We start from the raw sequence: 12,426 nt of genomic DNA, 5'->3' as shown, positions 1-12,426 counted from the left end.
TAAAATTCAGTTGTGATATTGGGCAAAACCTCCTAGAATTTAGCCTTTATGTAGAAATAGCACTTAAAGGAGAGTGGTAGTTGTGTGCCTGTACTTTTTTAATGTTAAATTGCCATTTTATCTATTAAGAAATACTGGTGAGACAAAAGTTATTTTGTAGGAGAACTGGAAGGAATTGTATTTAGGATAAAAGCTGCTCTTCAGCCGCCTCCATATGTTGTTAAATTGTGTGCATTTCTCATTGACTTCTCTGTCTTAGGGGAGAAGAGTATCCACTACATGACCTAAATGTAATAAACGTTTCTGTTTTTAAACAGTCTTCAGTAAATACTGCTCCCAACCGAGTCATGAGACGTGTCAGTTCAGTGCCATCCAGAGCACAGTCTCCCTCATACATGGTCAGCACAGGCATTTCCCCTTCAAGAGGGTCGCTGCGAACGTCTCTGGGAAGCGGGTACGGCTCTCCATCAGTCACAGAGCAGAGATCGCTTTCTTCTCACGCCTATTCATCCACCACTCTGCCCGTGCAGCGGGCAGCGTCCCCGTACGCCGCGCAGAGACCCACGTCCCCCACGGCGGTGCGGCGTGTCGGCTCAATCACAGCCAGGCAGACGGCAAACCCCAACGGCGGCACCTCCCAGTACCAAACAGCAGCCCGAGTTGGCTCTCCTCTTGCCCTTACTGATGTACAAGCCAGAGTAGCTTCTCCATCCCAAACTCAGCTGGGATCTTCTTCCCCAAAGCGTTCGGGCATGACTGCGGTTCCACAGCATTTGGGAGCAACGCTGCAAAGGGCCATTCACGATATTGAACAGTATGGACAGCAGTATGATATATACGAGAGAATGGTCCCTCCTCGTCCTGATAGCCTTACAGGTTAGTAAAAAGGTGAAGATACGGCTTAAAACTTGGCACAAGCCCACAGCTGTAGGAAACCAACAATGCTTACAGTCGTTCTAAGGATGAGACGTGGCAGCACTAGGACGTCACTGTGGAGGATGTGTCCAATCAGTTGTAAATACTGATGTCAGACACTGTGTATCAACCTTCTGTGAGTTCCCTGTGAATACTGCCTTTCTCACATTACTAGATAGCAAGCCATGCATTACATTAAATCGTAGGCTTTCAGTAGCTAAGCGCAACTCAGTCTTCCAAACAGAGGCATTTCAGTGTTTCCAAAGAAAAAGATCTTTTAAATGCATATGTAGATTATACTCAAAGTCAAAGGTACCTGGCTAGAACGAGTTTTATGTCTAGTTCTTCCCTAAAATACGTAACTTGACTACCACAGAACTTTATAGACGTTTTTCCCTCATATTTCTAGGCTATCTCAAAGTACTTCAACTTGCATATAAGGTAACCTTTGTAATATTATCTTAAAATTAAACACTAAAAGGTAGAATCTATCAACCTGAGTGGCAGTTCTTAAGATGCCACAACTTTACATTTTAAGTTGTGTGTGTATTACTGGTTTTGTTCTGAGTCCCACCTAAATGAGCACAGGCAAGGGGGTTTTGCAGTTAGACCCGTGTGCTCTTTTGAACAGTCTGCAACATCTTTTTTTTTCTTTTAAACTGTTACACTGCAGGAGACCCCAAAATATATTCTCATTCCTCAGCAAAAGATGTAAGGTGTCTTCTCCCTCACCTTTGCTTGCAAGACTTAGTAATCTACCAGTTTGATAAGGGAGTGGCAGGGGAATCAGTTTGTTGTGGTGTCTCTTCAGTAGTTTAAATGAATGTGGTCCAGTGGGCTGCATAATTCCTGATGTAACAGCAATCTTATGCTCTTAAAATATTATTAAGGTGCTTGACAAATACTGCTGCTTGAGGCTATCACCTTCTCTAAATAGATGAACTGATACATCTTTGGAGAAGTGAATCAATGATTCAGAAACAGATGCTTCAAATATAATGCTTTTAGTATTAAGGAGGTAATGAACAAGTATGAGAGTCAGGCTTAGACAGCATGTTATTTTATAGCCATCTCAATGTCTGGCACTGCAACAGTGGGAGCAGGAGATCCACTGCTGAGGAATTTAAGTTAAATGGGACAGAGGGAAAATAAAAGGAGCTCCAGAGGTACATCTGAAAAGCAAAAGGTGAAAAAGATGCTCTCATAAAGCTGCAGCATAGCAACAGATATGTATCATATATAAATAATACACACACACACAGACATATCATGGGCCATTTAAACCTTTGTTAAGACTTTCCTCCATATGCTTAAGTCTCTGCAGCCACTGCCACGAAGGCTTTTGCTGTTACTGATCCATACCATTTCATTTTCAGGATTATGAACCCTTTGAGACTGTGCCCTATTTCATCACTGGATCGCTGTCGGGTTCACAACTCACCTTATGCCTGTAGAATCTGTGAACTGCACATGCTGGCTTAGCTTTTACTCTGTATGGTTTAGCCTTTCAACTATAAATGCTACCAAAACATTGAGCTGGAAAACTTGTTAGGGTATGGACAAAATTTTTGATCAAAGAAATGCTGCTGTGGCAACAAGTGGTTAAGTATGGATTAGGCAATAATGGAAGGCAGTTTAATGAGTAAATCTTTACATCTGTAGGAATAGCTAACACGTGTCCTGGGCTAAAAGAAGAAAGATTCAAGCTTGATAACTTTATTGTTTTGAATTGATACGAGGTATGTACATATTTCACTCTTCTTGGTTTTAGGCCTGAGGAGTTCATACGCTAGTCAACACAGCCAGCTAGGACAAGAACTGCGCTCAGCTGTATCTCCTGACCTACACATCACCCCTATCTATGAAGGCAGGACTTATTACAGCCCCGTGTACCGCAGCCCGAACCACGGGACAATTGAGCTGCACCAGGGCTCCCAGGCAGCGCTGTACCGGACGGGCTCAGGTGGGTGCAGGGGCCAGGCCTCGCCTCTTCCATTAACTGACTCCCTAAGTCTTGCTTCATTTTCTTACTGGAAATTTTCTGGAACCCATGCTATATTGGAGAGCACAGATGAGAGGTAACGCCAGTGTAAAAGGAAAAACTAGGTGTTAGAAATTAGTGGAGATAGAAACTGGGTTTGAAGGACTTAACCAACAGGAATTAAAAAGCCTTTTTTGTGATGTTTGTGAGAAATACTTGGCTTGTGTATCAGTGTCATCTTAGGGGCAGACTGTCTGCTGTTTGACTTCACAGACTCAGGTACATCCAAGCAAAGCGTGTTCCATGACACGTGACATTGTTTGTCATACGGTTGTTTTATTCGTCAAGACAGTAAAATGATAGCTTGCACATTGAAATTGCCTCCCACACCTTTCACAGAAAAATAATGCTTTTACTCAACTTATCAACACAGGATGACGTTAAAATGCTGTGTGTGAAGATCATATATTGAAACTAAAATATTTCCGTAGTATTTCATAGAGTAGCTACTCGTCTCCTATGAAGTGCATAGGCACTAGATTAATACTAGAACAGTTATTGTACAGAGAACTGTAATACATGTTGCAGTGCAGTTTGTTCTTTAAGGTTGAATAATAATTTGTATACTGGGGTAACTTCCAAGAATTCTCAAATTATTAGAGTGATTTAACTAAGAAACTCTCTAGAAATAATTATAGAGAGATGTCCAATTCATAGGTCGTGTTTTCACACATGTGAAACCTGGAAGTTTGTCAGGGTGTGCTAACGAGGAAAGATAACTAGAAACTGGATTCTCTGTTTACTTGTGTCCCTCATGTCACTTAGGGACACCCAAAAAAAAGCTGCCACAACAGCTTTGTTGAGTTGGGAAGAGACATGTTCCTGTTTTTGGAAGGATCAGCTTAATCTCTGAGATCTCCTCGTTAGCTTTTTTGTCAGGGAAAGTGTACATGTGGCTGGGAAAAGTTAAATATCATGTAAACGTTACAAATCTGTGTTTACTTAGTTTTGTTTTTTCTTTACAGTGCAGTTGGCATTATTGCAAATAATTGAGTTTTGTTATAAAACTTGAAAACATTTTGCATCCTGATTTCTGCTTGATGGCACAAGATGCATTCCTTTCTTTAAATACTTGCTGAGTCAAGCTGAGGCATAAGCCTGCTTCTACTGAACCTCTAGTTCTGTAACTAAGCCTCTCTCCCTTCCCCGGGCCATTGAGTAATTCTGCCTTCAGTCTGCCTGTAGCTTTCCACATGTACATGTTTTAAGGCTGATTGTTCTTTTCTTACACTTTTAACCACGTGCTGCCTCTTCTCTTCAATAGACATTTGTTACCTAGTTTGTTTTAATACTGATTTTATACCAGGAGTCGGAAATCTGCAAAGATCATCCAGTCAGCGTAGCACACTCACATACCAAAGAAATAATTATGCTCTGAACACAACAGCTACCTATGCGGAACCCTACAGGTCAATGCAGTATCGCCTGTCAGAGTCCAGCTACCACCGGCTGCAGCACGCGGCGCCCGCCGACGATGGCACCACGCGCTCCCCGTCCATAGACAGCATCCAGAAGGACCCCAGGCAAGTACACCTCTGCTTGCAAGAATCACACCCCTTTGCCATCATAAGATTGTCAGTACATTCCTTGGCTAAGCGTGGCACTTTGTTGCCCATGTTCCAGTTTCACGATCATGAGTCATTCAGATACTCCGATCTACGCCGATCTCTGGTGACTGACCCAGATGGCCAGTCCAGCATTAGCCTTTGACCAGCTCCCCAAATACACCTCTTGGAACATGTCTTTGTTTAAAAAAAATTACTTAGATTTGTGAGCATGGGATAACTTAGATCCTATTCCCTCCCCACCCCTAATCTTCCTATGCAGAAGGAAGAGAGCCCAGCGAGCGTTAACGAGTCTCTTTCTAAATCTGAGTTGGGCATAGATGAGTTTAATGACTTCTCCAGGATTTGTCTGTGCAAAATAATTTTGTTCAATGAAGGAGATTTTGTTTTAACAATTTGGAGTTTGCAATGCCTGAATAATTGAAATTATGCAAACTTCCTGCATCTGACCATGACAATCAGATTTCACGCTGCGCAGCTTTTGTTGGAGTGTAATTGACTTTGGACTAGGAAGAGTGTTGAGCACAGAAGGAAATGTGTGGAAGACATGCTCCTGAGCAGCATTGTTAAGTGGGTATCTATTGCATTTTATATTTAAGTTTGGGGAGGTTCATGTAGGTTGCAGTGTTTGAGTGGGTGTAATTTCAGCTGAGCTAATGGAAGAAATCAGGATATAAAGTGTCCTTTTCCAGTTGGAAGACTAAAAGGTGACGTGCCTCGTAGTTCTAATACACCTGTTCTTCCTCTTAGCCCTGATACTCCAGACAAAAGCAGATTAGTTGAAAAACATTGAAGATGCTTTAGTAATCCTACTTAGTAAATAAACATGCATTTATAACTATTGTCTTCTCCTGAATATGTTCATCAACTGAAGGGAGTTTGCTTGGCGAGATCCAGAACTGCCTGAGGTCATTCACATGCTGCAACACCAGTTCCCGTCGGTGCAGGCGAACGCAGCTGCCTACCTGCAGCACCTCTGCTTCGGAGATAACAAAGTGAAAATGGAGGTACTGTGCTTCTGTTGCTGGGGAAGCTAGAAAAGGAAAACTAGACCTCTCGTTCAGTGCAACACAGTGTTTTGCAGCTTTTTGTGTTTCTGTGGTACCAGATGTGTCACAGTACTGAACTGCCTAGGTGTGGGTAACTGGACACACATACACAGATTTTGCCTGTCAGAAGAGGCTGCATGGAAATGATATGAAAATATGTTCAAGCTGTGTAATCTAGCAAAACTGTGAAGTATGTTTACCAGAGCCTGTTTTTGTGTCACCTGTTGATCACAGGCGACTACAAAAAACAAGAACTCTGGAAGGCTTTCCATTAGGTTTGATTGAGATATTATAGGGCATGTTGGGGAACGAGCGAGCTGTTAAGGAAAGGAAACCCAACCCTAGAAATACACAGAGCATAGCATTAACGTCAATATGATGTGGAGGAGGGATACAGCTGAGTGTAAATTCAGATTGTTCAAATTTCTAGAAACTCTTTGCATTTGAAGAGCTGCTCTGCAAAAAGAGCCCTGAGCTATTGATTTGAAGGAATTTGCTTTTTCATTCATATCATATGTGTGTATCTGCTGTTTTCAGTGTAAATATTATTTAAGTTAATAAAATATTGACGCAGCTTTTATAAGAAGATAGTCCAACATGAATCACTGTTGCTAGAAGGCAAATGAAAAGATGGTGATTGTGATTCTGTGTTGTTCTGATAAAGATCACAGTGATAACAAGTTGTAGACAAGACTTGCAAGGTAGTCTTGCCGTTTTATAAGGGGTATGACAACTTATTTAGAAATTCTTGGGATATTATTTGCCTGCAAATAATAAACAGCGGATGTCATCTACCTTGACTTCAGCAAGGCTTTTGACGCTGTCTCCCATCACATCCTCATCAGAAAGCTCAGGCAGTGTGGCTTGAATGAGTGGAGGTGAGGTGGATGGAGAGCTGGCTGAATGACAGAGCCCAGAGGGTGGTGATCGAGTTGGAGACTTGTGGCCAGTGGAGTTCCACAGGGATGAGTTCTGGGGCCAGTCTTGGTCAACATCTTCATCAACCACCTGGATGAGGGGACAGAGGGACCCTCAGCAAGTTCCCTGCTGGCACCAAACTGGGAGGACTGGCTGATTCCCCAGAGTCTGTGCTGCCATTCAGCGGGATCTTGACCGGCTTGAGAGTTGGGCAGAGAGGAACCTCCTGAGGTTCAAGGGCAAGGGCAGAGTCCTGCAGCTGGGAAGGAACAACCCCCTGCACCAGGACAGGCTGAGGTGACCTGCTGGAGAGCAGCTCTGCAGAGAGAGACCCAGGAGTGCTGGTTGATAATAAACTGACCATGAGCCAGCAATGTGCCCTCGTGGGCAAGAAGCCAATGGCAGCCTGGGGGCATCAAGAAGAGTGTGGGCAGCAGGTCAAGGGAGGTTCTTCTTCCCTTCTCCTCTGCCCTGGTGAGGCCTTATCTGGAGTCCTGTGACCAGTTCTGGGCTCACCAGTTCCAGAGGGACAGGGAAGTGCTGGAGAGAGGCCAGTGCAGGGACACCAAGATGATCAGGGGACTGGAGCATCTTTCACATGAGGTGGGATCTGGGACTGTTCAGCTTGGAGGAGACTGAGGGGGGAATCTCATTAATACTTTTAAATATTTCAAAGGTGTATGTCAAGAGGATGGGGCAATGTGTATTTTCTGTAGTGTCCAGTGAAAGGACAAGGGGTAATGGACAAAAGACAGAATGCAAAAAGTTCCACCTGAGGAAAAACCTCTTCACTATGAGGGTGAGGGAGCCCAGGCCCAGGCTGCCCAGGGAGGGTGTGGAGGCTCCTTCTCAGGAGGTTTCCAAACCCACCTGGACACGTTCCTGTGCCCCCTGAGCCAGGGGAACCTGCTTTAGCAGGGGGGTTGTACTGGATGATCTCTAAAGGTCCCTTCCAACTCCTACCCTTCTGTGATTCCTGATGAGGCTTTCAGTCTCTGAGTAAGCATCTGTCCCTTGCATTGGGATGCTGTGTAGGGATCAGCAAAACGTGATGGTATCGGTGACAATAGGGAAGTTCATGTTCCCTTTGAAGGAGGGAGGCACAGCAGAGGCCAGCACAAGGACCCATTTGGAATAGAAAAGGATCAGAATTATTCCAGTGACAAATTCAGTAAAGCCGTATTTGAGGAAAGCTTTTCTAGTTCCATTCATTATTTAAAGCTTTTCTTTTATGATTGTGGTAAAGACCAGATTAACTTACTAGACTATTAAGGATATTAAAAGCCTAGCAAAATGAACTAGAATGCTTGTCTTGCTAAAACCTAAAGGTAAGTGTAAGAAACTCCATATTGTGGGGAGGAATCTTTGCAGTTTCACTTAGCTATGAAACTAAAAAGATTGAACTCATTAACTTTCCAAGTAATTAATATATACCTGTAAGTACACATAAAGCTGATATATTAGTTCATGAATGTATCATTTTACAAGAATTATGGGTCTTTAAAAATTTACAAATTGAATTGCCTGTTAAAACTAGGATCAGCTGGTGTGTTTCTAAATAGCCAATGGCTCGGCAAAACACAACTCCCGAGAATGGATTTCTAGTCCAGTTTTATTTTGAATTATATACACAAAAGATGTACCTCATCAAGTTTTGAGTACAGATGTTGTCAGTCACAGCTTGTACCTGGATTACAGGTGTGTGGTGTAGATGTAATGTTTGACCTGTTGTACTGACATCCAAGATTGAAAAGTATGAGCAGTTATTTGTTGCTTCAGTGGCAGAAGTAGGAATTATTTGCCCTGAAAAAGAACACCTCTTCAGTTTTTATTTCTTTAATAGGATCCTGCAGTATATGCCTTCAATGTAATCTGTTTCAGACAGTCTGTAAAGTAATATTCATTGCCTAGCTACAGAACTCTTGCCAGGCAGGTACCTTTAAGCTTCAAGTCCACTGAATGCCCCTAGGTGCAGATTCCTGTTGGCTTACGGCACAGCAGTGACTGGTCTAATGCCAAACTGTGTTCCCTAGATTTATTACTTACATGGCAGATACATCTAGGTGTGCAAATATAAGTTTCCTTTTGAAAAATTGCACATTTTAAACAGAAGGCTAAAAAATTTCCAAGCCACCATTCTTTCATTTGATTTCTTTTATTCTACTTTAAGAGGTGACTTGACAGATAAAAATCACATGTAGTGTTGGTCATAGATCTTGCAGTTCAACTGGGTATTTTTTCCAAGCCTCTTCAATTTGGCTGGTTTAGGGTGCAGAGAAAGGTATGAACTGTTTTGATACCCACCAGAGTTTGCAATAGGAGGAATGCAATAGGAGATTCTGTTTTTCAAAATAGCAAGTTAAAATGACTTGGCTAAATCTGTTATGTTTTCATTGGGAACAATTTTATTCTCCTTGGGTTATGGCCAGTAAAAGACTCTGAACTTTTTTAGCCAAAAATCCATGAAAATTCATACGCATTAATGTATTTCAAATAGCCTCGTGGCTTGCCAAACTAATCATTACACAGGTTAGAGTAGAAAAGGGGCCTCTAAAGGTGCTACTCGTGCCAAACTAGGGAATTGTGCAGGACTGTTTACATTTCATGTCTCTTCCATTTTGCCCGGAATCACATTCCAGTGTTCAGGAATGATGGGGTGTCTCTCTCTCACCATGGCATCTCCATCTCAGAGCAGCAGTATTTTAGCTGCTGTGGGAGCAGAGTTTTAAAGAGATCCTGTGCTGGCTCATTAGGCATAGTCCATGGACAATCACAGAATGGGAGGGGTTGGAAGGGACCTTTAGAGATCATCCAGTCCAACCCCCTGCCAAAGCAGGTCCCACCTAGATCAGGGGACACAGGAACGTGTCCAGGTGGGTTTGGAAACCTCCCGAGAAGGAGCCTCCACACCCTCCCTGGGCAGCCTGGGCCAGGGCTCCCTCAGCTCACAGTACGAATTGCTGTGCTGTGCTAAAATGATACCTGAAAAGGTTATAATAGCTCAAGTTTATATTCCAAAATGACTCATAGTTTTTGAAACAGTTCACAGAAAATATTTTTGTAGCCTTTTGGTGGTGATTTTTAATTAAAAACTCCTGTGGTCTTGTACATTATACCACTTCTTAACATATTTCTTATTTAGTACGTTCTGCAGAATGGGAAAACACTTTGCTTTTTTATCGTTTCTGTAAGTTGTTTTGAACAACGTGCCACATGAAAATGAGACCTAAAAACACAGCCTTACAACACAGTCCTAAAAACACAGTTCTGAAAAATATGTGGTGAAGAACAAATGCAACCAACTTGCCTAAAGCAAACAACATAAACCTTTCCTTTTGTTTTCCGAACTTCCTGCACAGCCGATGCTTCTTTTCAGAAGAACTTCAGATGTGCCAGTAGGACTGCACGTGTGCTGACTTGAACTGACCTTATGTGTGTGTGACTAACCGTAAAAGTCGGCACTCAAATCTTTGCAACTTCTTATTTCCAATATTCCCTGGAAACATATTCAGAGATACGGGATTTTTTTTTAAAACCTGCATTATTGGGAAACAAAACTTTACAGTGACGATTCATCTCTGAGCACGGCAGATGGCTGGGAATGCCCCTCAGCCTCCTTAACACGACGTGAGTGGTTCACAGGAGTATTCACTGCAGTGTAACATCACAGTATTAAAGTTTACCAACAATATTTCTTCTTGAAGTAGACTGGAATGTGCTGTTTGGATAAAAATAAAAGTCTTTTAAATCTGTAGAGTGAAATGGGTGAAACCAAAGAGTGCTGATGTTCCCAACATTCCATCTTCTAGGTCTGTCGGCTAGGAGGAATCAAGCACCTGGTTGATCTCTTGGATCACAGAGTCCTGGAAGTTCAGAAGAATGCTTGTGGTGCACTGAGAAACCTTGTTTATGGAAAGTCTACTGATGAAAACAAAATAGCAATGAAGAATGTTGGTGGGATACCCGCCCTTTTGCGACTGTTGAGGAAATCGGTTGATGCTGAAATAAAAGAGCTTGTAACAGGTAAGTTTTGAATAGAAACAAGCAGACAACTATACTGCTGGGTTCTCTTTTTTCTGAAGTGACCAGGGCTGTAATAACTGGTAAGTGACTGGAATCAAATACATCAGCTGGATTTTTAATTGGGTGCTGGTATTTTTCTGTGAACACAAAATCACTTGTTTTGATAGCCGACAGTTAAAGGTTTTAGCACAGAAGTACAAGTTCACTGGCAGACATAAATCTTGAGGTAGTTGTGCTAAAGCTGCACTTAAGGTAAATTTTCCATCGTATGATTCTCCTACATACACAGCTGAGTCTCGGTTAGGTGTTTGTTTCTTTATTGACTGCTAATGTTTGTTTAATTACAGGCATTTTTTTAATTATCTGCTCACAACTGTCCTAAATAGGATCTTGCAGAATTTAAAAGATGGACCCAAACTATGTTAAGCTAGAAAAACACAGGCAGAAAATTGCAAGGATACAAATTCTAGAAGCATCTCAGTGCCCAGCTGCTAGCAGAGTCATGCAAGTGACTGCCACACTCTTAGCCTCTGGAGTAGGAGGTAGCAGGTTTAGCTTATAACCCATGAAGCTATGTGGAACTTGGGTGTGCCAAGAGAGAAAGTGCAGAATAACAAATGATTTGCAGTTCTAAAACTTGAAGGAAACAAGATGAGATTTGTTGGGTACTGCATACATCTGCGGTTTCTTAATAAGAGAGTGATTTGTCTATGAAGGTTTTACAGGATCGAAAAAGATGAAAGGATAGAAAAAAGTACTTATGACTTTTTAAAAACAGTTCCTTTTTCAGGCTTTGGTAGCTCCCTCATTTGATTTTGTTAAGCTATGAAACTTAATTCCTTATGTACTAAGCAAAGCTGCACAAGAGTGTTCAAGTTAGACATAACAGAGGTGTCCTACTGGGAGCCTTTCCAAGTGATTTCCTTGTTTAGAAAAGTTATTAAGTAGAGAAAGGACTCAGTACAGAACGTATCCAAGGCCTTTCAGTTCATTCACTGGCTCTTTTCCTTCAGTACTTTCTACATAAACAAGCATTAAGATGACCTGCAGTGTTCCTGTTCTCTCTAGAAGGATACAGTTTTTTCCCTAAGTTGTGTAAATGGAAGACTTACAACCAGAATCGCACATGAGCTGCCTTGGCTGCTCTGCAAAGGCATGTTTTATGCATCTGAATTACTTGTGCTTTTAAGGACCTAGGGATGGCTCCACAGACAAAGCCAAAGTCAAATTCTTAATTATGGAAGGTGTTTAGTCACTATTAAAGAGCCCGACCCAAACCACCCGCCCATGCTGTTCACTTTCCGAAGAGCGACAGCACATCATCGCTACGTAACAAGAGTTTTCTGATACATGGCGTGTTTCATTTGAATTGTAATTAAAGGCAACTAGTTCAGAAAAAGAGACTCCTTCTTTTAACACAGCTACAACAAAATGTGTTTACTGTAATTGGCTTCTGATTAGTCATGATAAGTGGCAATGACTTCTGTTAGAGTTAGCCCAGTGCTGAATGCTTGAGAAGAATCCACAGCAGACTTTGGGAGCTCAGGGATTTAGAAATACTTTCTATAAATAACAAAAGATCCAATGGTGATTTGTTTCACAATTTAAAAAACCCCACGTATGTCAGAACTAGATCTAGCAAACCGTGCCCAGTTCTCTACGTGTTCCCAGATTCAGATAACGCAAATACAGAGAAAGTGCTCTCAGTCTGCACTGCTGGAAGTGCTGTATGTCTAATTCCTAGATTAAAGTTAGCACCATTCAGTACTGCTCTTTTGTTAACAATTTTTCATGTAAATTGTTTTTCCAGTGTAACATTTCTTATTGAACTGCAGTGCTTTTCTTTTTCCTGGGGATGGCCTTTCTTCCTTAATGAACTATACTGTCATTATTACCAACATCAATTGCCTTTGAA

The 12,426-nt window shown here is 41.9% G+C and overlaps 1 protein-coding gene across 7 annotated transcripts in view; it reads left to right on the top strand.

The window, feature by feature from the left end:
* Positions 1–12,426, top strand: part of PKP4 (plakophilin 4) — an 83,265-nt gene that overhangs the window by 49,605 nt on the left and 21,234 nt on the right. For 6 of the 7 annotated variants that reach the window (XM_062004588.1, XM_062004586.1, XM_062004587.1 and 3 more), the window contains 5 exons: positions 318–876; positions 2,687–2,878; positions 4,263–4,479; positions 5,396–5,528; positions 10,298–10,511. In XM_062004588.1, coding sequence (XP_061860572.1) covers positions 318–876; positions 2,687–2,878; positions 4,263–4,479; positions 5,396–5,528; positions 10,298–10,511 — 1,315 coding nt within the window. The remainder of the gene's footprint in view (positions 1–317; positions 877–2,686; positions 2,879–4,262; positions 4,480–5,395; positions 5,529–10,297; positions 10,512–12,426) is intronic. The other variant, XM_062004589.1, reaches the window with a different exon arrangement.

The sequence above is a fragment of the Colius striatus genome, chromosome 11 (assembly GCF_028858725.1).
Source record: "Colius striatus isolate bColStr4 chromosome 11, bColStr4.1.hap1, whole genome shotgun sequence".
Taxonomy (NCBI): Eukaryota; Metazoa; Chordata; class Aves; order Coliiformes; family Coliidae; genus Colius; species Colius striatus.
This window is presented reverse-complemented; position numbering and strand designations above follow the sequence as displayed.